The sequence below is a fragment of the Podarcis erhardii genome, assembly GCF_964252035.2.
Source record: "Podarcis erhardii genome assembly, chromosome: 8".
In the NCBI taxonomy this organism is placed as follows: Eukaryota; Metazoa; Chordata; class Lepidosauria; order Squamata; family Lacertidae; genus Podarcis; species Podarcis erhardii.
This window is the reverse complement of record NC_138499.1, coordinates 11327458-11353877: the sequence shown is the minus strand read 5'-3', so window position 1 is coordinate 11353877 and position 26420 is coordinate 11327458. Positions and strand designations below refer to the sequence as shown.

General features: G+C 44.5%; 1 protein-coding gene across 2 annotated transcripts in view; it reads right to left on the bottom strand.

Annotated features, from left to right (window-relative positions):
- Positions 1-872: 872 nt before the first annotated feature.
- Positions 873-26420, bottom strand: part of KCNQ3 (potassium voltage-gated channel subfamily Q member 3) — a 157738-nt gene continuing 132190 nt past the window's right edge. The window contains exons 5-16 of one of the 2 annotated variants that reach the window (XM_081874123.1): positions 25490-25642; positions 24043-24153; positions 23009-23104; positions 21570-21664; positions 20872-20895; positions 18452-18508; positions 10553-10740; positions 8966-9068; positions 8264-8395; positions 4470-4568; positions 3320-3404; positions 873-2406 (exon numbers count right to left, since the gene is read on the bottom strand). In XM_081874123.1, the coding sequence (XP_081730249.1) occupies positions 1690-2406; positions 3320-3404; positions 4470-4568; positions 8264-8395; positions 8966-9068; positions 10553-10740; positions 18452-18508; positions 20872-20895; positions 21570-21664; positions 23009-23104; positions 24043-24153; positions 25490-25642 (1860 nt within the window). In that variant the 3' untranslated portion in view covers positions 873-1689. The remainder of the gene's footprint in view (positions 2407-3319; positions 3405-4469; positions 4569-8263; positions 8396-8965; positions 9069-10552; positions 10741-18451; positions 18509-20871; positions 20896-21569; positions 21665-23008; positions 23105-24042; positions 24154-25489; positions 25643-26420) is intronic. The other variant, XM_081874124.1, reaches the window with a different exon arrangement.

Genomic DNA, 26420 nt, shown 5'->3' with positions numbered 1-26420 from the left:
TTTCGGAAAAAAACACTGCAAATGAAATCGCAGGCAGGATTTGAGATTGGAGCACGGAATAAAAATGATGAAGTAATTGTATTAGAGGGATTTCTGTAGTAGATAAGGGTTTGATATATAATGCAGCGGGGGGAAAGGTTTGGATAAATACATTTTTGAGGTGTGGGTGAGAAGTCCATACATGAACAATGTCAATATTTAATATGAAGTCGATTTGCAAAAAAAATTGGAAATTTAATTAAAAATATATTATTATTTTTAAAAAGAAAATGAAATAAAGTGCCACGTGAATGCAGCCTTGGTCACCTAAAATCCTGTTTAAATTAATGGAATTTAAGGAGTCAGAAACCCACCAAGCTTAGTGAGATGGATGCTCTGAAGGTGATAGGAAGGCTGCCACAACCCACAGAGTGCTAGGGCATATGTAATTCTCATTGAAAAGTGTGCCTACATTCTATGATTTCATATATATATGGACCCCTGACCATTAGGTTCAGTCGTGGCCGACTCTGGGGTTGTGGCTCTCATCTCGCTTTACTGGCCGAGGGAGCCGGTTTCCAGCTTCCGGGTTATGTGGCCAGCAGGACTAAGCTGCTTCTGGTGAACCAGAGCAGCGCACGGAAACGCTGTTTACCTTCCCTCTGGAGCGGTACCTATTTATCTACTCGCACTTTGGCATGCTTTCGAACTGCTAGGTTGGCAGGAGCAGGGACTGAGCAACGAGAGCTCACCCCGTCGCAGGGATTCGAACCCCCGACCTTCTGATCGGCAAGCTCTAGGCTCTGTGGTTTAACCCACAGCGCCACCCGCGTCCCACTATATATATATATATATATATATATATATATATATATATATATATAAAATTTCTATTACCAGAAGGGCCATGAAGAATGTTCAGTTATCAAAAGGGGCAGTAAGAGCTGTTCCACAGCGAAATGGACTCCTTCGGATGTTTCTGGGATCTCCTTCATTTGAGGTTTATTTGGGTAAACATCCGTCAGGTATTCTTTAGCTCTGATTCCTGTATTGCACGGGGTTGGACTAAAAGACCCTCAGGGTTCATTTTTTTAAAAAGGATATAGTAAAGGAAATTTGGATGAACAGAATGAATTACAGTGATGCCGGCAAACTGGAAAACCGCCATACAGAAAGACAGGATGGGAGGGTGGAATATTCCACAGACATACACACATATATATATATTGAAAAGGGCATTGCTCTGTAACCTAGTGTTTGGTTTTGCTCTGCTTACAAAAATGTAGCATGTGCCACTGTTAGGATATCTTTTTGTGCCCAGAGTTGACCCAGCCCTCGGTATACCGAAGAACATCCATTTTTGCTATGGGTTGTTTTTGTTTTGTTTTTGTTATTTAAAATCACAGAAGAAATTATCTGTACCATTTATAGTGTAAAGTCATGCACAACCATTGCTCAAAACTAAACCGCTTAGTTTTGGCAGCATGAAGAAAACCGCATTAAGCCGACCGTATGAAATGGTGCAGGATGACTACCACTAATACCAGCATGCATTGCAGCCATTGGTGAAATTTTTGTGTGTGTTGGTTTATGAGCTAGGAAGCTTTGGGTGTGTATAGTGAGATATACAAAGTTTATGTTTACATTACGAGAAGAAGAAGCCAGCCAGTGACTCCAACCCCACCCCAACCCACCCCCACTGGATAATTTTTAAACTGGCTTGCTCGGAGTCCATACTGAATCAGAGAAGCCCTCCCCTGTCGAAGAAAGAGGCATGGAACCACTTGGGGTAAAAAGGTCAGTATCCGTGTCCGTTTCGCCCTCGGCCAAGTACCGCTTCTCCTTCATCCAGCTTGAGCCCCCGTTCGACCCGAAAAGGAAGTCGTCCTTGTCTTGGGAGATGCTGAACCCGCTAGGCGATCGTTCAAGTTCCTCGTGGTTGACAGAGAGGAGGGATAAGGGAGTGTCGCTGTCTCTCGTCAGGCTATGTTTCTGCCTGGAAGAGATTCTGTCTGAGTGGGGGCTCTGGAGGTCTCCTGGTGGGGAACGGTAGGAAACGTGGGGGTCAATGAAGGTGAGTATAGGCAAAACCGTCGGCCTTTCAGCGTACGAAGTTGAGAACGGCATGGCCTGCCACCTACCGGAGTTCTGACCACCCAACGGCAACGAGAGTGGGCCAATGTCGCAGCCCTGCGTCGAGAAGCCAAAAGGGGGGACTTTGTTCACCGGTACATGGTGGAAACTCGGAGGCATTTCATGAATAGAAGGCTCAGAATATTTGTAAATGATGGACTTCAGTTCAGAATATCTGTTATCCTCTGCTGGGGACACAGTTTCTTTTGATGGGCACACTTGGACTTGGAGATGCTCCATATGCTGCATGTGCATATCGACCAAAAAATCCAATTTCTTCCCCATGTCATGGACCTGAAAGAGAAGAGCCCATCAGACTGGAGGACAAAGAGCAATTGGCAGTCCAATCACATGCGGCAAGGAACCATTGTTCTTTCTAGCTCATCATGGTCTCCACCAAGGACCATGGAAACCTGAGACCCTCCAGATTTTGTTGGAACTCCAATTCCCATCAGCCTCAGTCAGCATGGCCAACGGTCAGGGATGATGGGAGTAGTAGTCCAGCAACTTCTAGACCAGGGGTGGCCACCCAGATCTTGCTCAACTACAACTCCCATCAGTGCCAGCAAGCATGGCCAATGACCAGAGATGATAGGAGTTGTAATTCTCCACACTTGATCTACAGGGCCAGACTAGCCATAGTCTACACTGACTTGAAGCCACTCTCTATGGTTTTGAACAGGACGATTTCACAGAATCAGCTAAAACATGAGCTCTACCACAGAAGATATGCCCTTTCCCCCAGAGTTTTCATGTTAGGCTGTGATGGAGGGAGGAGCTTTCCCCTATAAGTTCTACATCTTCTCTTGGAGCAAGTTTGTACCAAGAGCTGGTGTACATGTCCCCTTATCAATAGCTTGCTTTAGCCATTTGGAATCTGTAAGCATGTTCAATCAGGAGGGTGGTATTTCATGTATGGCAGAGGGAAGCAATTTTTGCTTTTGAGTGCTGGACCAACAGTGCATCTGGAAAGCAGCGCATCACTGAGGCCAGATGCAAACTCAACACGAACTTCAAGGAAGTCTGGAGTCTCCACCTAAGCCTTTCCACATCTTCTGCAGCCAACTGTAGCAAAAAAGATGGTCACCAGTACAAAATATATATCTCATCATTATAAGCATGTTACACATATATAATGCTATAGGCGTGTTATATGTTATAAGTGGATGTTATAGGGAAAACTTGGGAAGAGCTGAGAATTCCTTACCTGTCTTTCAACTCTGACAAATTTGCCCATCATACTTTGGTCTTCAGGATCTACTGTCGATGCTTTGGCTACATACGGATCATTCCTAAAAGCAAAGAAGGCTCGAGTTTAGGCAAAACCTTTGCTGTTGTTTTCACTCATATTTCCACTTCTTCTGGGCCCAAGGATTTAAGTGCCTCCCACACTACCTCACCAGTCTTATGTGGCATGGTGGAAGGCCATTGGATGAAGGAGAAGTGGCCTTCTCCAGGCTAGGGGATTGGCCCTTTAAGCACCTGCAGTTCTCCAACAAAGGAGGCGGAACATAGGAGAGAAGGACTGGAGTCAGAGGCTCCAAGACACTATCAGAGCATGCTGCTCAGCAGGAGCTGTCCGTGGTGCTATGACAACTGATATGTTTGACAGTGCATTCTGTAGGTGCTTCCTTGGCTCCAGAGCAAGAGCAGCACAGAAACCTGAATGGGTTGCATGTGGATTTTGGACTGAGCGGTGCCGAGGCTGCTGAGATGTTGCTGCATCCCTCATGCCCAACTAATGCTTACCATGTCCTCCTTTGAAGAAGCACAGAATGGCCAGCTCAGTGATTCCCAAATTGTGTGGCAGGAGGCACCATGCTCGAATTATGAAGGTGCTACAAGATCTTATATAATGAAGTGTGAACCAAAAGGCCCACCCACAAATGAGGCTGATCAATGCACCTCTGTACGACTTACTGTTCTGGCTTTGCCTACCCCCTTTCAATTAGCCTCTATTAATAGTTTGTAAGTCTGTTGTGTCTTTCTAAGGATGTGCAAACATTCTTTGGCTTAGCTCAGAAAGCCACTTCTGCCTTCCAGAGGAGGTGGGGTTGCGGGCTTCACGCTCCCAGTCCCCGCGTGATTGGGGGAATCCCCGGGCACATCAACCCCCTGGCCAGCCAACTGGCTGGCTCTGGGGGCGTGGCCTGACCTATTTAACGGGGGCGGGGCCGGGGATCTCCCTCTTTTGCCACCTCCAGCTCCAGAAATGGTCAGGTTTTCCAAGGGTTCACGTAATAGTTTTGGTGGTTGTGGTTTTCGTAAAATCTACAGCAGGGATGGGCAACACTGTCTCTCTAGGTGTTGTTGGACAGTCATCTATTCTCAACAAGCTGTGCACAGAGGAATTTCACCTTGGAGACTGCTGCGAAGGGTAAGGGAAGGCTCCTCCTTTCTGGGATTTCTTATGCTTGGGAGTGGACGGAGGTCCAGGTGCAAAAATCATATCTATTCTGAAAGAAGACAATAAGAGGACATAATGAAACGGGTGTGATTCTTTCATTGTTGGCCCACGGCCCCAGTCACGTTCTATTTTATATTTATTTATTTATTTATTTATTTATTTATTTATTTATTTATTTTGGTTTTCACATATTGCATTACAATACAGATGTACCAAAGCTAACACCATTTCCTCCCCATCCCCCCATACATTTACATTTCTATTTCCTCAATCCATCATATTATTCTTTTCTCCTTCCTCCCACTTCCCTCCGCCCGATCTCGATCTCCTCCACATTATACAATTTACAATAATCTTTGCATTCTACAATCTTCTCTCTTTTTTTCCCAATAATATTTTATTGAAGTTTCAAAAAGGTTACAAAAATATAAAAGAGAAAATAAACAAAAAATACAAAATACACACACACACAAAAACAATAAAAACATTTTTTTTAAAAAAAGCACGTCATCCTTTCCATAGCTTAACTTTCATTTACTTGTTTCCCTGACCTCCTCACACCTCCCTTTTTTGTATTCTAGTTCAATTAGTAATTTCAGAAGATCCTTTCCATTTTTGCTTTTATCTTGATAATTCATCTTAATATATTATAGCTTTGCATTTTCACCTAATAACACTCAATTTTTAATTAAATAATTTTTCTTAAAAGTCTAACCTGTTAATTACCTCAACAAATCCTTCCCTATTTCTCTACTATATTCTGTCATTCAATTTGCCTTAATTTATTTTAGCCTTATCTTACCTTAAAATACCTTAAAGCTTAAGACTTAATACTTATTTGTACATAACTCCTTGTATTATTTCTACTAAAGCCAAATAGTTTCCTTCCAACGTTTTTCCTAATATTCATTAATTTTACACTAATTTCCAAAATAAAACTTTAGATATTTTCTTCCAATCTTCATCCAGCGTCTCTTTTTCCTGGTGTCGGGTTATGTCAGTCCTTATTGTCCTTTTCTTCGAGTCCATCAACCTGGTAGTCTTGTGTCCGAGGCTCTTAAGTCTCTTCCATGTCCCTTCTGGAGATCTTCTTGTTTATACTTGCACTTTACCTTATCTTTTGTTGATCTCTTTCTTAGTTTCTTTCCTTTCTCATTGAAGAGTAGATCTCGGGGATGTTCCAACTCAAAAATGTCTCCGTCTCTTCTGAACAAATTGGCCCATTCCCCATAGTTCCATTCCCCACAGTCAACAGCGTAGTCCAGAGGGTATTTAAAAACATACTTCAAGGACCCTCCAAACTTAAGGGCCCCCACAACTCCAGATCCCCCCTAGCCCGCTCCAGATTCATCCTTCAACAACAACGGCTTATGCTCCTGTAGGGCCTCAGGCTTCTCCATTTGTATTGCTTGAAGTTCAACAACAACTTCCTCCCCTGTTTTCTGCATTTGCACTTGCTCCATCAAATCAGGTTCTTGAGTTGGCTCCTGGATAATTCCTGTATAAATATTCACTGTTTGTCAAAAATTTTTAACTGCAACAGTCATCAAATCCATCTTTTCATGCAACTGTTCCAACAGGGCACTCGTCTTGCAAAAAGCAAGCACCAAAGTTTCTTCCAGACACATTTTTGTTCAAGGTCACAGTCTGTTCCCAGGATCCTAATCTTCACAGCTGGAAAAACCCCAGATCGACTCCAGCAACAATTTAACAAACTCCCTCTAGAGGAGGCAGTTTCTATTTGTATCCATCTTGAAAACAAATCCAACAAAAGAAAGTTACTTTCCCTTTTTGAATTTTTAGTTCCTTTTAAATGCAAGAGGCAACATTGAAGATAATTTGTATCTCTTTTTTAGCTGTCTGTCAAAAGATGTTTCTTTCACTGTCAATGAACTTCGCCAAAAGTCTCTGTCTCTGACACCCCGTTCCTGGGTTTGAGATGGTGGAAATTTATCTTTCTTTACTCTGTCTCCTGCAGGTATAAACAGTCAAAATTCCCCCTCTTTACTCCTGCTTCAAAGAGGGGCTTAGGTGGTTAAAACAGGAGGAATTTTAGATCCTTATGAACAGCTTTTCAGACTTTAGCTTGCACGATTTTTGCTTCAGGCTATTTACAAAAACGGAAGGCGGACTTCCTGTTTAGAGCCTTCCCGCTTAAATGCCAAATTAAAATGTTTCTTAGCCCAATTTTCCGTTCTACTCACGGGTACTTGTTTTAGAGTTCAATTGTCCACAGGAAAAAGTCAGCGCTCTCCGGCAACGGCTGTGCGGCTTCACTCCGTAAAAATAGCAGTCAATTCAAAACACCGCGCCACTCTCCCCCACGTCGCTTCGGACCCCAGAAAAGGGGTTCCCTTGTGTGTAGGCTCCTGGTGTCAGCCGAATCCCATGTTCCCAGGCTTCCTCTGCCTGGGATTTTTAAGGGGTCTCCACCTTCGCCGCGGCGGCAAGACCCAATTTTTGCGGAGCGGGTTCCTCTGGATCAGAGGAATTCTGCCATTGCTGATGGCGCTAACCCAGAAGTCCTGCATTCTACAATCTTCTCAAATCATCTAGATATTCTTATCTTTCCTTACTAAATTTTCTTCCATCCAGTACTTCACCTTTTAATCTAGGCATATTAGTGTATCTTTTTTTTTTTTTTTTGAGCAATATTTTGCCATATATTCATCAAAACATTTCCACTCCTTTTTTAAATTTTTGATCCGACGGATTTCTTATTATAGCAGTTAATTTTGCCAAAATTAAATATTCATTTAGTTTACAAATCCACTCCTCCTTTGTGGGTATAGTTTGTGACCCAGTCACATTCTAGGGTCAAAAGGTGTGCTATAAATCTTCCAAATACATCAATAGCATTAGCTCCCATTTGGTGGTTTTTTTTGGGGGGGGGGTTGTTTTTAACCTTTATTGAAGTTCATTGGTATCATACACAATGTTAAATTCACACGTACAAGTGCAAAGAAAGAAAAACAATCTTAAATAAATTTAACATTAAAGATTCATTTAGACTTACCGTATATACTCGAGTATAAGCCAACTTGAATATAAGCTGAGGCACCTAATTTTACCACAAAAATCTGGGGAAATTTATTGACTTGAGTATAAGCCGGTTCACCACACCACAAACCTGCTGGTGGGCCGGAGTGTGTGTGTGTGCATGCGTGCGCATGCGCATGCGCACATGGCAGAGGGGGCTTCTCTCTCCCCCCAGCCCCTCCACCCCCCCTGCCTACCTAGGGTACTGCCAAGAGGCAGAGGGTGGTGGTGACAGTGGCAGAGGAAGAACAAGCAGCCCAAAAGAATAATGGGTAGCCAGAATAGCTTCTCAGTTAGTTTTAATCCTAAATACTATAATGCATCTTTAGAGGCCAGTGCCACATTGTTTAGGTGGCTGCACCTATCGGGGTGTTAAATCGCACTGGGAGACTAGTAGTGAGTTTCCTGCGGCAGACAACTGCCCTGCAATGCATGGTGACATCATGTATGTGGGAATTTATGTGCATATACCTCTGCCTTCCTCCCTTGCCAGACAGAGGATGTGTGAGTTTAAGCACCTTCGAAAATGTGGGCAGGGTTTCCTGTACAAAGTGGTAACTTCTGAATATCTCCTACAGCCATCACTGGTGCATGGGTTGGCAACCCCAAAGAGTCTTCTAATCCATACTGTGAAATTCTGGGCCAGTCCTTGCCAGCTGAACATCTTTACACCTTTAATACACTGCTGGCAGCAGAGCCACTTACCTCGCTTGAAGGTATTTGATCCTGGTAAGCATGTCAAGGTGTCCTGCTGAATATTGCTCTATCACATCCTTTACATCATAAGGCCTCAAGGTCTCCTTGAATCGCTTCTTATAGAGGCGGAACTGTAGTATTCTGGTAGAAGGAGAGAATGTTCGTCGCTAGGGTTTCCCTTGGCTAGTTCCCGCCATTCTCATAGAGGAAGGGATTGCATATGTATCTGTCTTTAAATATCAGCCTTGCTTATTAGACTGCTGCGCTAACCATAGTTCAGCCTTTGCCATGCTGGCTCACCTCCAGCGCCCATCAGCCCCACTCAACGTGACCAACTGGCATACATAGCAGGAGGTATAGCCAATAACATCTGCTCTAACTAGCTAACGGGCTGCTCTAGGTAGCTACAATTGGAAATAAAACTGTCAATATCATAATGCCGTTATTAAAAAATAGTGTCGTTATTCTAAACAAAAAACTAAGGTGAAGCAGCACTTCCCCAAACAACTTGCAAACCGAAACACAGCCACTCATTGAGATTTGCACTTCTCTGAATTTTGCAATGCATTTCCCCAGCTCTAAATGCATCTTGAGACTGGGAAAACGAGAAAAACCAAGTTTTCCCCTAGTTGCAGTCATCATAAAGGTCGGGTTTACAGGGGCCAATATTTTAAACTGAGGCAAAAAGAGGACAACAAGCACAGACTTTACCTGACAGCTCGGATGACCACTTTCAGCGTGGGGATCATGTCTTCAATGAGGAGTTCATTGCTGTACCCTCTGTCTTCTGCCAGAGGATCCCCAGTTCCAGCATCTAAAAGGTGAGTGAAGAATCCACATGAAGGAAGGGCAGATGCAGAAGAGTTCAGAGCAAAGTGGAGCTGCTCCTACAGTACCAGCTAAATTCTCGTATTATTGGGTTGTATCCATTGAAAATGTCCCAGTAGCACAAGACTTCTGCACGCACAATGGGAAATTCCATTATTCTCTCCCCATGCTCCCCCCTCCAAAAAAAATTCTCCGGAGGACTGGTGGAACCCCCAGACCAGACCAGATCTGGGGTGCCCACAGGAGGAGAGGAAGATGATATTCCTTTGTACAAGTGGAAGTCTTTGCCCAAACCCATAGTTACCACCTATCAAAACCGTGGCTCTCAAATTTATCCAGGTCAAAAATGTAGAAGTCAGAAACTAGTTCTCTTGAATTTAACGGTTCATCATGCATTCTTCTTTAGCTAAAACAAAACAAAACAAAACAAAACCCTGCTCTTTTGACACTTGTTAATTAGCTGTGTTGCCTGAATAAAACCATGCTTAAAGTATTAGTCCCCATTAAGTTGTTGTTGTTGTTGTTGTTGTTGTTGTTGTTTATTGGATTTATATACCGCCCTCTACCCAGGGGGCTCAGGGTGGTTCACATAATAAAATCAAGATATAAAACCACAAAATACCTAATGAAAATAAAAACAACAACCTGATAGCCCTGAGGACACAACCCAGCAGGATTTCTGACACACATTAACATTCTTCGTATTACCTGGCAGTATTCACATGAATTAACCTGGGAGCAAAAGAAAGCACCTCAAGGGCCAAACCATATGTGTACCAAATTCACAAGGTAGAATCGATGTTGGCCACTACTACTCCAAAATAGGGGGGGGGGGTTGACCTGAATGTGCACATTACTTCTCATTTCTTTTTCTCTGTCTTCAGGACAAATATTGAACAGTGTCATGTATGCCTTTTCTGACACTCTTGGAAATGTGTGTGTGAATTGAGCTATGGATTCCCTGAAAAATGCGAAAGTTCATAAATGAACACACCACCTTTTACTGCAATGTCTTAATAGTCAAGGAAGGTACTGTTTTGTGAGGTGTGTTTTCTCATAGTTCACCTCCCCCCCTCTTTAAAATGGTTATATGGGTCAAACTAGTTTTTAAAACCTGAAATGCAAAATCGTGTCCCGAATGTGTGCACCAAATTTCATTCCAAGATCTAAATATTCAACAAAGTGATAATAAGCAAACAAACAGGGCTCGTGATCAAACTTTGTTCGGACAACAAGTAAGATTTTGCTGTTTTGAAAATGTCCTCCTAATTGAAAAATCAGCGGGGGGGGGGGAGAGAGAGAGAGAGAGAGAGAGAGAGAGAGACTCAACCGAAAATTCAGAGCTTTGCCAGATTATGCATTTGTGCAACATTCAATTTCAACTCCAGCCAAAGGGACTCAGAAAATGGAGAGAGTGATCGGTGAAATAGCCCAGGAAAATTAAAACAGAAATCAATGTGAACCTTTTACCTTCAGAGCTTTGCCAGAATGCATAAGCTTTCATTCGGAATGCAGTGCGAAAACGCTCCCTATTATTCAAGGCAACAGTCTTAGGTTCTTTAGAAGGACTTTCTTCAATTGCATCTACATTCAGAGGGGTAAATAGCTTTCCTTTAGTATTGGTACCACGAACCCGATCCAAGAGACCCAGCTTTTGGCTAAAAAAATAAGGAAAAGGGATCATTTTCCCCCTCACTCTCACACAGACCTTCATTTCAAGGTGCTCCTAATGCATTACATCCCAAGCAAACATATGCATGAAGGATACTATTAAGGACCACGTGGCAGCTGACTGTACAAACCCACAGATCAATGTTTTCATAGGACTTCAAATAAAATGCCATCAATGGACCACCCAACATCACACTCACCCTACTGAAGAATATTTATTGGCTGAACTTGCATCGCTAGTATTTTCTTTGAACAAATGAATCGTGGTGTGTTTCAGCAAGGATTCCTGCAAACAATGATACTTGATTTGCTAAGCAATCCCACTAGTTTACCCCACCAGGGTTAAATGAATCCACCGGTTGGAAGTTTTGATCTGCCATACATAATGTGATTCCAGTCCACCAACATTAACAAATTCAGTCACTCAGCACCCCCGTGTGGCACTGGGAAGGCACTTCTGAAGAATGCTGCGGGAAGGACAAAATTCCAGTTTGTCAATCAAAATGCATGAGCAGTGAGGATGCTGTCGAATGGTGAGCCAACTGTAATTTGCAGTGGAATGTGTAACTTCTGGACAAAGCAGGAATTGTTCTGAAAACTCGGGGATTCTGGGATGGAACTGAAAACTGCATGAGCTGAAGTTGACTTAGCTGACTAGTCCAAAAATCTGAGAGCCTCATCTGGATGCAGAAGAGAGGGAAGAGGGGTGTTTTTCTTTGATGGGTTGGCAGCTTGAAGCTTCTGGATTGACTAGGAGGTATAAATACTAGGAGCCTGGCCAACAGAGCAGAATATTCTGTCCATTCTGGAAGGTACTTGAGACATCCCTGGTAATGGACAACATAGGCTGGAAAATGGCCGTCTCAGTTGTAGATAGGGCCAGCCCTGCCGTTAGGTCAAGTGAGGAGACAGCCTGAGATGGCAGGTGTTGTGAAGCAGTAGTAGCCCTTGGCTGTCTATCCTAACCCCATTCCCCTCTGTGGGAGGACAGAGTTGTGTCCTCCAAGCAGCGGCAGAGGAAGCCGCTTGGGCGCCAGGGGCAGCATGCCCAGGTGCAGGGTGAGCTGGCCATAGGGGAGAGGGTGGGATACACTGTGGAACCTCCAGAGTCTGCCTGCCTCCTCCCACTCAGCTGCCCTACAGCTGGGGGGGGGGGACAGTGGGTGGACAGTTTCGGCAGTGCAGAACCTGTGCGCGCCCAAGCCACCGCATCTCTCCCAGAAGAGACATGTGGCTCAGGTGTGCTGCAGGCCCTGTGGTGAGTGCCACCTGGCATTTTGTCACCCCCTCAGTGGTGACACCCGGGGTGACCCACACCCACCGCACCCCCTTCCTCTGCCTCTGCCTACAAGGCCCTTCTTAACCTGAAACTGTTCTTAACCTGAGGTACCACTTTAGCTAATGGGGCCTCCCGCTGCCGCCACTGAACGATTTCTGTTCTCATCCTGAAGCAAAGTTCTTAACCCGAGGTACTATTTCTGTGTTAGTGGAGTCTGTAACCTGAATTCTGTATTCTGTATTCAATGAAGCAGGTCACACCCACATTTAAAGCATTCCTACACCACTTTGTCATGGCTTCCCCCAAAGAATCCTGGGAACTGTAGCTTACCCCTCAATGGAGCTGCAATTCCCAGCACCTTTAGCAAGCTAGTTCCCAGGGTTCTTTGGGGTGAAGCATGACTAAGTGATATATGACTGCCTCAGGTGCATGGCAAGAATGACCCCAGTCCAGTCATTTTGGGGCAGCAAAAGGTCTTGGGCTGGTTCTGGGTCTAGATTTGTGTATGTGGTTGGATCCAAGGGGCTTCAATAAGTCCAAATGTGCCATATTAGGTCTCTGCACACATGCAGCCAATGCTTCCAGTGTGTGTCATTCTCCACAATTGTTTGCAGTGGGGTGCGTTGCAAACATGTATGGAGCATTTGAGTGGCCTAAGGCAGGCTTCCTCAACCTTGGGCCTCCAGATGTTTTGAGACTACAGTTCCCATCATTCCTGGCCACTGGTCCTGCTAGCTGGGGATCATGGGAGTTGTAGGCCAAAAAACATCTGGAGGCCCAAGGTTGAGGAAGCCTGGCCTAAGGGACATTTCCAGATGGTACCTGCCTTTCCCATATGCCCACTGCAAGGCCTGGTAATAATCTGCATGGGATTCTAGAAGGCAGCTTGGGAGGTTTACTGAAATTGGTTCAATGGGATGGTTCAGCTCCAGCAGACCCTGTGGTTCCACCATAAACACACAAGCTATGATTCAGAGCATTCATCCTGTTTTAGGCTCATACAACCACTGTACTGGATTTGGGATTGTTAATTCGGACATCAAGCCAATAATTTTGGCTCTTGAGGATTATGTGGTCATCTCTCATGATCACTGTGCAAATGGATGATGTACATGGAGTCCAAATCGGCTCGTCACATTATGGACTCTAATTCCACCATGTTTTACTGCAAACAAGGTTTTTACAATTGGGCAAATGTGTGATGACATAGGAGTCAATCATGGGTCTTAGACATGTTCAAGGCAACTCAGTTCACCACGGACCAGGTAGGAATTGGAAAAAAGTAATATGTGCAACAGTCTGCCCCCAAAAGGTAGAAAACATAATGCATGAACAAAATAGGGTTTTGAACAATATGGTTGCGCCATCATGTCAGAAAGCCAATGGAAGAAAATCAGCAATATATGAACGGTGCAGAGCAAATGCAGAGAAGAGACATCGATTCACACAACTCCATTCAAATAAACAGTGGGGATGTGCCAGTTCTGAGATGTTTCAGTCCTAGATGCCCCAGATCCTAAATAGACAGATAATCAATTGTAGGCACGCATTAAGCATGGTCTGCATTAACAATTTCAGATATTTAAATAATAATGACAACAATACTTGGCAATGATATTGCATTTGGAATATCCCCAGTGCTGGCACCAGGCTGTTTTGTGGCCCAGGCAAAGCTATTTTGCATCCTAGGTAAGGTTAAATACTTGCACATCCCCCCAAAATATATATATGCTAAATTTGATTTTCAAAAACAGATGTCTTGTAGAAATGATAAAATTCTTCAAAATATAAAATAAAAGTAAAATATTATCAGGAATGTATATTTTTTAAAAAGAAACTGTATAAAACTTTGCCCCTCAAAGGTCAGGACTGCACCCCTCTGAGGTCTGTGCCCTAGACGGCTGCCTAGTTGCCATCAAAACCCAACCCACAGGTCATTTCCAGTAAACTGTAGAGCAATCCTGTAAAATGGCACAATATCATTATCCCTAATAATGCTAGTATTACCCCTGGAGAGCAGAGGCTAAGGTGAGAGAAGTGGGTTCACCAGTTAGTGTGCACAAAAATGATGCAGGGCAGAGGACAGTGAAATGAAGAGCACAGCGTCACCAGGCCATGGGCATGTTTTGCCACACAATACTAAAGATGAAGTCAATTTTTTAGCATTGACCCTGTGCTCACCAGAATGTCTGTACTGCTCTTAGCCATTATATGAGATCAGGAGTAGCCATCATGGTGCCCTGCAGAGGTTGTTGGACTCCAACTCCCATCAGCCCTGGCCAACACGGCCGACGGTCAGGGATGATGGGAGTTGTAGTCCTGCGGCATCGAGAGGGCAACACATTGACTACCCCTCCACTAGATCATCTTTTGTACAGCAGCCAGAATCAGACGTAATGGCAAACACTCATTTGTGATGACATGAATGACCATGTCATGTAACACCCTTGTCCTTAGTGCACAGGAGGGAACTGGGTTTCCACTTTCATTTTTGAACTTACTACAGTTCCATGTTACACATGTGCACATGGAACTGTGGTTTGTTTTAACTGTGGTTACTTAACTGTGTTCTGACCTCAACCCACATTGGGCTGGGTGTTCCTCCAGCCAGATAAGCTTATATCCATGCCACGCTTTCGTGTAAACCACCCTTGAACTTGAACACAGCTTGAACAGCAAATGTAAATGCAAGTGATAAAAATACTTAGCTGTAGAAGTATAGATGGAGGGTTAAATCTGAATGAGATAGGGACTCTATGGATAAGATGAAAAGACAATACTAGACTAGGACCTCCAGGCCAAGTCAAAGAGGAAGAGAATAGAGCCAGAGTCGAGGGGGGGGGGTATTATTCTGAGAAGAACTGGCCTAAACAGAATTAGTTATCTTATGTAGGAACAACCAGTCAACGCATGCTAATAGATATTCTGGCTTGATAAATTGTGAACAGATTAACCCAGAGAAAATTAAAACAGTTGTAAATACAGGGACCAGGGGGAAATAGAACAAATAGCACAATGTCCAAATGGGGCAGAACAAGTTATCAAACTATATAGTTTGAAATCCTCATTTGTTTAAACTAATCACAATTAAAACATACCACAGTTTCCCGAGTTTGGACATAACAAGGAACTGTGACAGATTCAAAGTGAAAGCAGAATCTCATGTGCACAAAGGAGGGTGTGCAAGTTAGCCGAAGGGTTGTGCAGACTTCCTCTCATAATGACAAGCCATGATCCAGCCTTTACTTAATACAGTTCTTTAGAATAAACATTGCAAGGTCTTCAATGGAAGCTTCTCCACAAAGCATTTGAATATTATTGAATATCTGAAAGTTAATGGGAAGGACAGCAGAGGTCAAACTTTTGCCTCCAATGTGTAAGCAGAACGGAACTTGAATAAGCCTTTGGAACCACTCATGCAACAGCTGAATGCAATTCCTTCTCAGCATGCAAACCAGACACTCCCCTGTTCATTGTCTGATTCTGCAGTTCATAACCAAATAATTAAATAACAAATGGCAGAGCAAAGCATGCCTCTTCCTCCATATATCAGCCTTTTTTTTTCTTTTTTCTTTTTTGCAGGAGGAGGGGTGAAAGACCAATAAAAACTGAACAAAAATATAGCAGTTATATTCTTAGATTTTGCAGCCTTAACACTGGAAACACAAGACAACCATGCTTGCTCTGATTTTTACTACATTAGAAAGATGTATCAACATGGCTGAACTCAGCTCCACCAAGCTGTGTATTGTTTGGTAGTGATATCAAAAACACGTAAGACGGACTTACACAATGCTCTGGAAACCCAGGACAACCTCTAAGCCAAGTGTGGGGAACTTGTGGCCCCCTGACGCTTTTTAAGCCCAGCTCCCACCAACCTCAGATGGCGTGGCCAATGGTGAAGCATGATGGGAGTTGTAGTCCAACAACATCAGCATCCCTGACTCCAAAGAAACCATGCCTCAAAGTAACACAACTCAACATCTGAAGGTCTGTTTGCCTGCTCTTTCTGAACTGTTTTGCCGGAAAGGGTGGAAAGAGGTGACAATGGCAGAAGACAATGGACTGAATTTGGCAGATCTGTAACACTACCCAGGAAAGAAATCAAGGAGAAGCCCATTCCACTTAGAATTTGCAAATTGGGATTTGCACCCACAAGGCTTTCTCATGGTGTGGAATGAAATACCTATGTTACATCAGCTTCTGGTGGACTCCAAAAATTACCTCCAGTGTATTAAGACTTGTATCTAAAGGGAGAAAAGGGAATCCGAGGCTATGAAAGGGAAAACCAACTAGAGGCTAAGAAAAGAGATGGAGGCAGCAGAGGGAACTAAGGAAAAGATAAATAAAGGAACCTAAGAAGCTGAGGTAGACCATTGGTTCCTCTAGCTCAATATTATCTGCATCAAGGATGGAGAACCTATGGCCTTCACAATGCTGTGGGAAGACAATTCTCATCACTCAAGACCGTTGGGCCATTCTGGTTGGGGTTGATGTGCGTTGAAGTCCTAGTAACGTAACCTAAGGTTTAGTAGTGTTTGGCATGTGCGTTGAAGTCCAGCAACATCTGGAGGGCTGCAGGTTCCTATCCCTGTTCTATGACAACCACCAGCAGCTGGTCTAGAATTTCAGACACTGGCTGCTCTCAGCCCTACCTAAGGATGTCAGGGACAGAACCTGGGGCTTCTGCATGCAAGGCAAGTGCTCTACCATTGAGCCACAGCCCTTTCTGCCAAGGTGGGTCAAAATGAGCAGGAGACAGGGAAAAGGGGATACATCAACCCTTGTGCATTTCAGAATCTGCTAAACTGAACTCTAGTATTCCTCAAGTGAGTAAGAAGAAGGATAATGAATAAATCATATATCCTATCCTTCCTTCCAAACCTATCCCGTCATGGGCTAGACTGCTCTCCTTCAAAATTTCCAAATTCCTCAATGGCAGTTGATGTTCTACAACAGAATCCAGTTTTCTTCCAGGTTTGCTCACCTCAAGTCCCACCATGATTCTGAAGGTAAGGAAAGGAAGCATTGTCCTGCAGTTCATAATGCAATCTGGGTTGGGTGGGAGAGAGAGATGAAACCGGCCAGTTCATCACCTCCTTCTGTGCACTAGAAGTTGCAGGCTGGAGGAGAAGGAGACGAGGGGATTCCTTCTCTCCCAGAGAATCTTATGCCTTCACGTGCAACACAGCAAGGGAAATCTTTTACTTGGGAGCTGCCCTAGCAGTAGGGAGTGAGGCCAGATTGCCTGCGTGTGTTGTCCTACACCTTGCTTCCCCTGTGGGTACAATAATCTGGGGGGTGGGAGAACCTTCTGGGCTTCACATCACCCCTCCCCATTTAATGAATTAATTAATTGATATCCCACCTTTCGTCCAAGGAGCTCAAGGTGGTGTAGATAGTTCTCTTTTTCACCATTTATCCTCACAACAATTCTGCAAGGTAGGTTAGCCTAAGAGTGAGTGACTGGCTTCATGGATGAGTGGGGATTTGAACCCTGGTCTCCCATGGTTCGGATGCATGGCTCATAGCTACCAGGAGCTGTGTGTCCAGTATTGTTGGCCCAATTTTATGGAACTACCTTCCACCTGAGATTGGACAGGACCCCTCCCTGTTGAACTTCTGACATCTACTGATTATTATTATTATTATTATTATTATTATTATTATTATTCCAGAAAACACATTTAATTGAAGTATGGTTTCACAGTTCTAATTTTCCTCTTCTGTATTGCATTTCTTGCACACCGGTTAGAGACGGCTGTAGTTCAGTGGTGTACACAAATTGTTTTTTAAAAAAGAAGCAAAGAAAGATTCAGTGGTACCTTAGGTTAAGTACTTAATTCGTTCCGGAGGTCTGTTCTTAACCTGAAACTGTTCTTAACCTGAGGTACCACTTTAGCTAATGGGGCCTCCTGCTGCTGCTGCGCCAGCGGAACACGATTTCTGTTCTCATCCTGAAGCAAAGTTCTTAACCTGAAGCACTATTTCTGGGTTAGTGGAGTCTGTAACCTGAAGCGTATGTAACCTGAAGTGTATGTAACCTGAGGTACCACTGTACTGTGACAAAGGTAACACTCCATTGCTCTGCCCACTTTCTGCCCATGGCTCCGCCCACCACAGCATGTGGCCCTCAGGCGGTTGTCCAAAATGAAATGTGGCCCCCCTGTAAAAAAAAAAAAGCTTCCTCATCTCTGCTTTATAGTATATATTAGACATTTATGCTGAAAATGAAATTTGCATGTTCCAATGCTAGACAACTCCCTCCCACTTCCATCCCTTCTCCACTTTTGGGTTTGATAAACTACTGTAGTAAAAATGGCTATTCAAAAATTAAAATAAAGGAGGAGATAGATATCGCAGGCAAGAACGGCATGCAGTATATAAAAAAGATTTGGTTGTTACTCAGATGCATGTACCTAAGTTTTCTGGTGACGCTTGATCCAAAGAAAGCTTCCCTACTAAACATGACATTACTGCAAAGTGAAAAAGATGTCATTGTGAGTGGTTAATGTTCACTTATGAGAATCTACGTGGAGTTAATTAAATGAGTATGGAAACAGGATTACTGGAGCGTCTGGTCCTTCAGCCCTGACCCAGTTTCTCTTCTCAGGAAGGAAGGCTAAAAATAATCACATTTTTACACTTACACCGTTGCTTGCTATATTGCTATCCTCCTTTCGCAACCCACACCTCATTGAACAAAGGAACACAGATTACATACACAAAATATTGGGAAGAGATGCAACGTTAAGAATAACAGGTGTTGTGACATTGGGTTGCGTTCAGCAGAGGCTTCCCATTACCTCAAAGACTTCGGTTCGCATGAGGAACCTCCCCTACTTCTCCTTTCTCCATGTGCCCCAGCTCTGTCCTGGGGGTCAACACAACCCTCTGGGGAGCAAGGGGAGAGCAGACTGAAGGGAGGGTTCACTGCCCCAGCAGAAGAGGTTTTGCCATGGTGTGCTTTTGGAGCAACTAGCTACCTCCTGAGATATTTGAAATAACAAGCCATAGCAATGGTTCTGACCCATGATCTCTCTCTTTCATCATCAGCATGGAAACCTCGTAACAGAGCACAGAAAGACAGGATGAGCCTGCCCAATAGTCCTGAGCTGGATCATATGATTCTTCTGGAATATGATCTCATAGAATCATAGAATTGTAGTGTTGGAAGAGACCATGAAATTCATCCAGTCCAACCCCCTGCAATACAGGAATATGCAACTGTCCCATATGGCGATAATTACTCACATGCGGACAGCGCAGTTGGTTAGATCATGGTGCTGATAACGCTAAGGTTGCAGGTTTGACTCTACAATTCTATGATTTGAGATACCTTCCCAGCTGAGAACTGGCTATGTAACTGCGCCAAGATGTATCCCAGTCACAGATCATCATGTTCTCATTCAAAACACTTTCTCATGCCATGACATAGCTGGTTGCTGCTTGGAGACTTGGGTTGGACCCAAAGAATTTCTTGCTCCTGTGGAAATAATCTTTCTACAGCAGATAGATTCTTTCTATTGCTGCAAGGACACCTAACCACATGCTGTTGATGCAATAAATGGCTTGTTCGGCTTGTTTTCTAAGTCTAAGCGTAATAATCTATTATTTAACATTCTGCCAATACATCTTACACGAACTAAAGCAGATCATTGCAAATTGTCTCAGGTCCCATTTGAAAACAGGTTCATGTCAGACACCAAAAAATGAATGAAAAACAGCACACTAGGGGCTGGTTTTTGTACCCAATGTGGGAATGGATGGATATGCAGTCATGGTGCCATAGCATTTAGGGCTGCTTACCACATAGGTCACCCTCACCTTGACCAGAAATGTGCACAGATGACATGAAAATTCCACATCTCATAAGGGCTAGTCCATTTGGTAAGCACTCTCATGCATTACAGCTGCTATGCTGTATCATGATCTAAGAATCAGTCCTTGATGCTGCTTATGAAAGTGGCCATAGAGTTAAATATATCTGGAAAGAAATTCAGCAGGTCTAGAACTGAGGTGCTAGTTTGCTATGTCTGGGGAGAATTTAAATGAGCGATTCCACCCAGAATCTGAAATGGTATTTTGCCCAGGAAGGTTGGAAGACAAATGTGGTACTATTGATACAAAGAAGTGGGAGCTGTAACAGAATATTGCAGTATGGAGTGCTTCTGTTCAGGGTTCTCCATTCTGTCCCCTGTGATGTGGTTTCCTATTACTCCACCCCAACAATATCACCTGGCCACTGAGCTTGCTCCATCCTGACTGGGCAGCTTTTCGGAGGGTCCTCACCTCACTATCCTGCTGAGGTTTCTCACACACACCCCTCAATATTCACATTTACTCAAGGTTCCTCTAAGCCTTCGTTCTCATGCACGAATGGTGCAGTTTTGCCAGCACTCAGAGAACTGAGATTGCAATTGGCGGCTTTGATTTGTTCTCATTTGCTTATTAATTTTTCCCACTATGAACATGACAAACAATGATAAATCAATTACGCTGTTGTTCTTTTTGAGAATTATTAGTATGCGCCAATTCATTAAAGCCAGTGCATGTAGCAAATTAAGACCATTCTGCTATCAGATCAAAGGTACTGGTGTCCCTTTTGCTTAAAATAATTACTGCAGCAACAGGTCAAATGCTAATCCGCGATTATGCTACCCAGACAGTCCATTTTCTGTCATCTGGACAAACAAACAGACTTAGACTACTCAAAACTACTTAGCCCATTACAAACCAGTTATAAGTCACAATAGCGGGGCTGGATTTGCATTCCTCCATTTGAACATACAACAAATGAATGCACGACCATAGGAAACTGAAGATATTGATTACATACCTAGTCCCATCCACTGGCTCTTTCCTTTTGGAGAATTGAAAGCAATGGAAGAAAAGCAAGGAAAAAGGAGGTAGCTGTTAAATTTAGCAGGAAATGCCAAGCATTAGCTTCAAGCCATGCAAAGGCATTTCTAAGTGCTTTTGGTCCTGCCACCTGACCCATAAGAAGCCTACATGTGCTTCTCTGGGGACATATTGGTAAGCGATAACATTTCTTTATCATGGGGATGTGGAACCTCATTCCTCTCCAGGTGATGTTGGACTCCAACTCCCATCAGCCCAAGCCAACATGGCCAATGACCAGGGATTATGGGAGTTGTAGTTCAACCAAAGTCAGAGGCTTCCTCACACATGCTCACACACCACATATTTCTCCACCCTCCTTCCCGGCGAACACAGTCACTTCCAGTCATGACTGCAGATCACAGTTCAAGGAGCCATTGCAGTCAGGCAAAAGCAGTCTGCAAGGGTGTGGCCTGGGGGAGGGGCATGGCCTGGGAAGATTCCCAAGGGCCAGATAGGCCTGGAAGGGCCAGGAAGTTCCCCGCCCCCGGTATGCATACATCACAGGGTACACAATCTTCTCTGCCTGTTCTCAACAAAGCTGCCCCTTTCGTAACACTCTGGTCTCCTGTTCCATAACCACGAAACAGGCCGTGCTGATTGATCTGGGAGGATGTCTCAAAGCAGAAGACTTACCTGAAATACGGGAATGACACAATTGATTCATAAAACCTCCAAGTGGCAACGAGGTCCAGCCTATTGGGATTAGTAGCATAGTACCTCCAGGCAGCCTAAAGAGACACAAGAGGAGCAACATGGTTAGGAGAAGAAGGGGAACAACCGGAGGCGCATGTTGTGCCTCCGAGCAAATGCAATGGGTGAATGAATGCTTTTGCACCTAGGAGCTGGATGATGAGACAAGATGTAAGAGGTGATTTGGGTGCAGGAAATGGGTAGGGAAGGAAGATGCAAACGGTTCCTTTCCCTGCCTCCTAAGGCTTGTCAGAATGGCCCCGACCCCGACCCAGTCCAGCAGTCCAAGGTTTTTGGGATGTTTGGGGTCAATAATAATAATAATAATAATAATAATAATAATAATAATAATACATTTTATTTATACCCCACCCTCCCCAGCCAGAGCCAGGCTCAGGGCGGCTAACTAAAATCACAGTAAAAACATAATGGGGGGGAGGGGAAAACCAATTTAAAATACAGGTCAAAATGCAATTTAAAATGCAGCCTCATTTTAAAAGTAGCCAATAAATCAAGACCATAAGGGGAGGGAAACATAAGGGTCAGACTGAGTCCAAACCAAAGGCCAGACGGAACAGCTCTGTCTTGCAGGCCCTGCGGAAAGATGTCAAGTCCCGCAGGCCTATAGTCTCTTGTGACAGAGCGTTCCACCAAGTTGGGGCCAGTACTGAAAAGGCCCTGGCCCTAGTTGAGACCCATCTAACCACCTTGTGACTTGGGACCTCCAAAATGTTGTCATTTGTGGACCTTAAGGTCCTCCGCGGGGCATACCAGGAGAGGCGGTCCCATAGGTACGTGGGTCCTGGGCCACACGTAGGACAGAGGCACAGGGATCTGTCCAACTCTGTGGACCACAACATATTATCATTCCATGACATTCTGGTAAGAACATAGGAATATAGGGATCTCTCCCTTGAACCATTTAGCTCACACTGGTTGGCAGAGGCTCTCTAGGGTTTCAGACAGGCCTCATGCCACTGAACCCGAGAAACTGTGCATGCTAAGAAGGTGCTCTACCACTGCAATCTTGCCCTTCCCACAAAAAAACCCAACCCATGACCACTAGGTTGCAAGAGGGGCACAGGTGAGCTTTGTCCCTGCCCCCTCCACCCCAAAAAAATGCAAAAGAAGGAAGGCAACTCCTACCCTGCTTTTGCCCTCCAAATACCCCCTTCCCCAAATTTGCCCAAAAGTTCTCATTGGAGAACTTTCAGTCCAGCCAGTGACCTTTTCTTCTTGTTAAAGCTGGAAGGGTTTCATAAAGAAATATGTGAAAGGCCAACCCTTCCTCTGTGGCTGCTCTGCCACGAGACCTGGAAGAGGGCAGATTTCAAAGAGCTGCGAACTGTGTGTGTTTCAAAGCGGGCACGATGAATCCCAACCTGTATGAGTTCCGCTGCAGGCTTTCTTCTTTTCTCAAAATGTTTCTGGCGGTGTTGCTCCTGCACTTTCAGAGCAAGTCCTGAACCCAAAATGCCCTGAAAGCAAAGTTGGGCAAATCATCATCATCGTCATCATCCTGTTGAAAATGGAAATGTCAGACTGAGGGCAAAACGGGAGACAGCTTCTCCCTGGGACTCGAAAATGGTGGGGAAGTTGGAACCAAGATTGTCCTGGGCAGTGAGAGGTGATGGAGTTAAGGGAAGTGTCTCAAAGCTTAAGCCTTTGTAACAACAACAACAACAACAACAACAACAACAACAACAACAACAACAACTATTTATTTATAGCCCGCCCTCCCCAGCCAAGGCCGGGCTCAGGGCAGCTAACAAGCAATAATAAAAATAAGTTGAATGAATACAACTTAAAAACAACATTAAAATACAACATTAAAATAATGAAACATTAAAATATTAAAATGTAGCCTCATCGCAGGAGGAGAAAGGAAAAGAAAAAAGAAAGAGGGGGAGGGAATCAAATTGATTCCAAGCCAAAGGCCAGGCGGAACAACTCTGTCTTACAGGCCCTGTGGAAAGAAATCAGATCCTGCAGGGCCCTTGTCTCATGAGGCAGAGCGTTCCACCAGGCTGGAGCCAGAGTTGAGAAGGCCCTGGCTCTGGTTGAATCTAATCTGACTTCCTTAGGGCCCATGACTTCTAGGGTGTTGCTATTTATGGATCTGCCCCCTCCACCCCCAAAAATGCAAAAGACCTGTTGAAGTGCTCCTCCCTAGTGGTGGCTGGTGTGTGGGGCAGAAGGCAGAGGAGCCCCCATTGGTGGAACTAGAGCCTCTTCTGAGGAAGGGAGAGGATGAGGTGGATATCTGCATTGGGTGGTTTATTTGTGGGATGGGGGCTTTGATTGGAACACTTGAAATACCTTGCCCCCTTTAAGGGTCATCAGGAGTGACGTCACCCGCCCCATTCCCAACCTGTTCCCCCATGCCTTCTCTCATGAGGCCACCGGCAGAACTTACAGCTGGAAGAGCAAAGAAGGAAACTCCAACGAGAGAGAATGTTGCTGCTATGAGGCGTCCCTCCCATGTTTTGGGTGTCTTGTCGCCATAGCCGATGGTTGCTAGTGTAATCTGTGGGGAGAAGGTTTGGGACAGTCTGTAAGAAAGACAAATGGGCAAGGACAATGATTTATTGCACTTTCCAACTCCATAATGCCACTCCTCAGTCCCATGCACACCCTGTGTTTAAGGCCATATCATTTAAACAGGCATGGTTCTTTCTCCCTGCCCCCCTAGCAAAGAATCCTGGGAACTGTAGTTTGTTAAGATGCCAAGAGTTGTTCCAAGACCCCTGTGTCCCCTCTACAGTTCTCAGAGTTCCCTGTGATGAAAGATTGAATGTTAAACCACTCTAGGAACTGTGACTCTGGAAGGGGTCTCCTAACAAACCTCAGAACCCTTTGTGAGGAGCTCGTCCTACACTTGAGTAGGACCCTGGCAGAGACGCATGCACGACTGGCATGTTCTCTCCCTCCTGGTTGATCGTTCGGGAGCTTCAAAAGCTTTCTTCTGCCTGAACATCACAGCGACTGATGCCAGCAGACATCGGCACACTTAGGGATCCACAGAGTCTTTGCAGCTTGCGTAACAGACCTCAGCAACTCAGCATTTTGGCTAATCTACTTTATTTACAGATAAACACACATGGAGCACTGCAACATGGCTCCCTCTCTCTCTAGCATCAGACAGCAAAGAGAAAAAGAACAAAGGACAATAGTCCCACTTCATGGAACACAGTAACACAAAGATCCTGTTTCCGTCACTTCCCACTCTGTGGAGTCAAAACATACACCATCATGTGAAAGACAACAATCTCATGACTGCAATCACGGAGCAGGAATTCTAACACCCTTAACTACAGTTCCCAGAATCCTTTGGGAGAATCTTCAACTATTTAAAGTGGTATGATGCTGCTTTAAATGTTATGCGGATGGGGCCTCCATGGCTGCATCTTTTCAAGTTGGACTTCGCTTTACTTGACAGCCTCCACCATTTCCCCCATGCATGTGCAATAACATTTTCAATTAACTCGGAAGCTGTTGCAGGAAACACTTTTTGGTTCTTTTAAGGTACAGGTGGGCAACCTGTGGCCACAAGTAGCCCCTAGCTAGCCCCCCAACCTCATTTTATGTATCTCCCCATCTCTTGTTTTCATTCCACCCAATACCAGCATGTGGCCCCTGACAGGTTACTCCAAGGGGATCTGGCCTTCAGCAAGTTAGAGGTTTCCCAGCCCTGTTTGAAGAGGCTGGAATTGGATGCTTCAAGCTTCCATCATCCTCCCTTCCTTTTCACAATGCAACCCAAGCTGAATAAGAGCTAGCATTAAAAAGCCAAAGGACCCCAGAACATTCAGAAGAACCACCCGAAAGCAACCTCAGTCAGCATAACCCCTGTGGATACTGACCAGTCCCCACCAAAGGGCATCGGCATAGGTTTCAAACTCCCTTTTTTCCTTCCCTTCCTCGTTTTTTTCAGGCACATCTTTCTCCACCAGGTAAACCAGGAATGAGGAGAGGATAAGGGTCAGGAACCCAATGTACCAGGCAGTGATGAGTTCCTAAGAGGGAAATGTACTGCTGTAAGACAGAAAGCAAAGTTCCTGACTGGGCCAGGTCTTGGCCTCGCACCATGACGTTCCTAGTTCAGGAGATCCAATAGTTATTGCTCACCAGGGCGAGATGGTCTGAGCATATAATAGGATTGCCATACAGACGGAATTTCCTGGACATATCCAGATTACTGCAGCCACAAGCAGTTTCTGGGCAGAAATCGGCGAAATGTCAGGGAAAATCTGGACATATGGCAGCCCATGTAATGCAGTGTTGTTTTTGCTGATTTTCCTCAGAAATAGCTCTAAAAAATGTCAATTTTTGCAGGGGGAAAACAATTTTTCTGTCCAGATTTTCACTTTTTGAAATATGGCAGTCCTAGCATATAACACCAATTATGGCCTTTGTCATGGGTGGTTGCCGAGATAACAGCCCAGGATTCTAGCATGTCTTTACAAGATTTATTAAGACCCAAACTATGTACAGTATGGAGCTCTTGAAAGCATGTCTGCCTCAGTCACTATCAGTTGCCAGAAGTGGCTCAGGCCTGTTCCCCCTCCAGCAGAGAAACTTCCTGAGACACCTCCCCCTTTTCCTCCTCTCCTTATGTGAAAACCTAAGCACCGGAAGCTGCTCCTTTCTCTCTACTATAGCAGCCTTTGGATCTCCCTCCCTCTCATTTTCCATGTTTCCATGTTTCCTGATAGTCCCTCCTCCTCTCCCTCTGACGTAGTGCAACTGCTCATCAAAGGAGGCGGCTCTCAAAGGATTCCGGTCTCTCCCCCC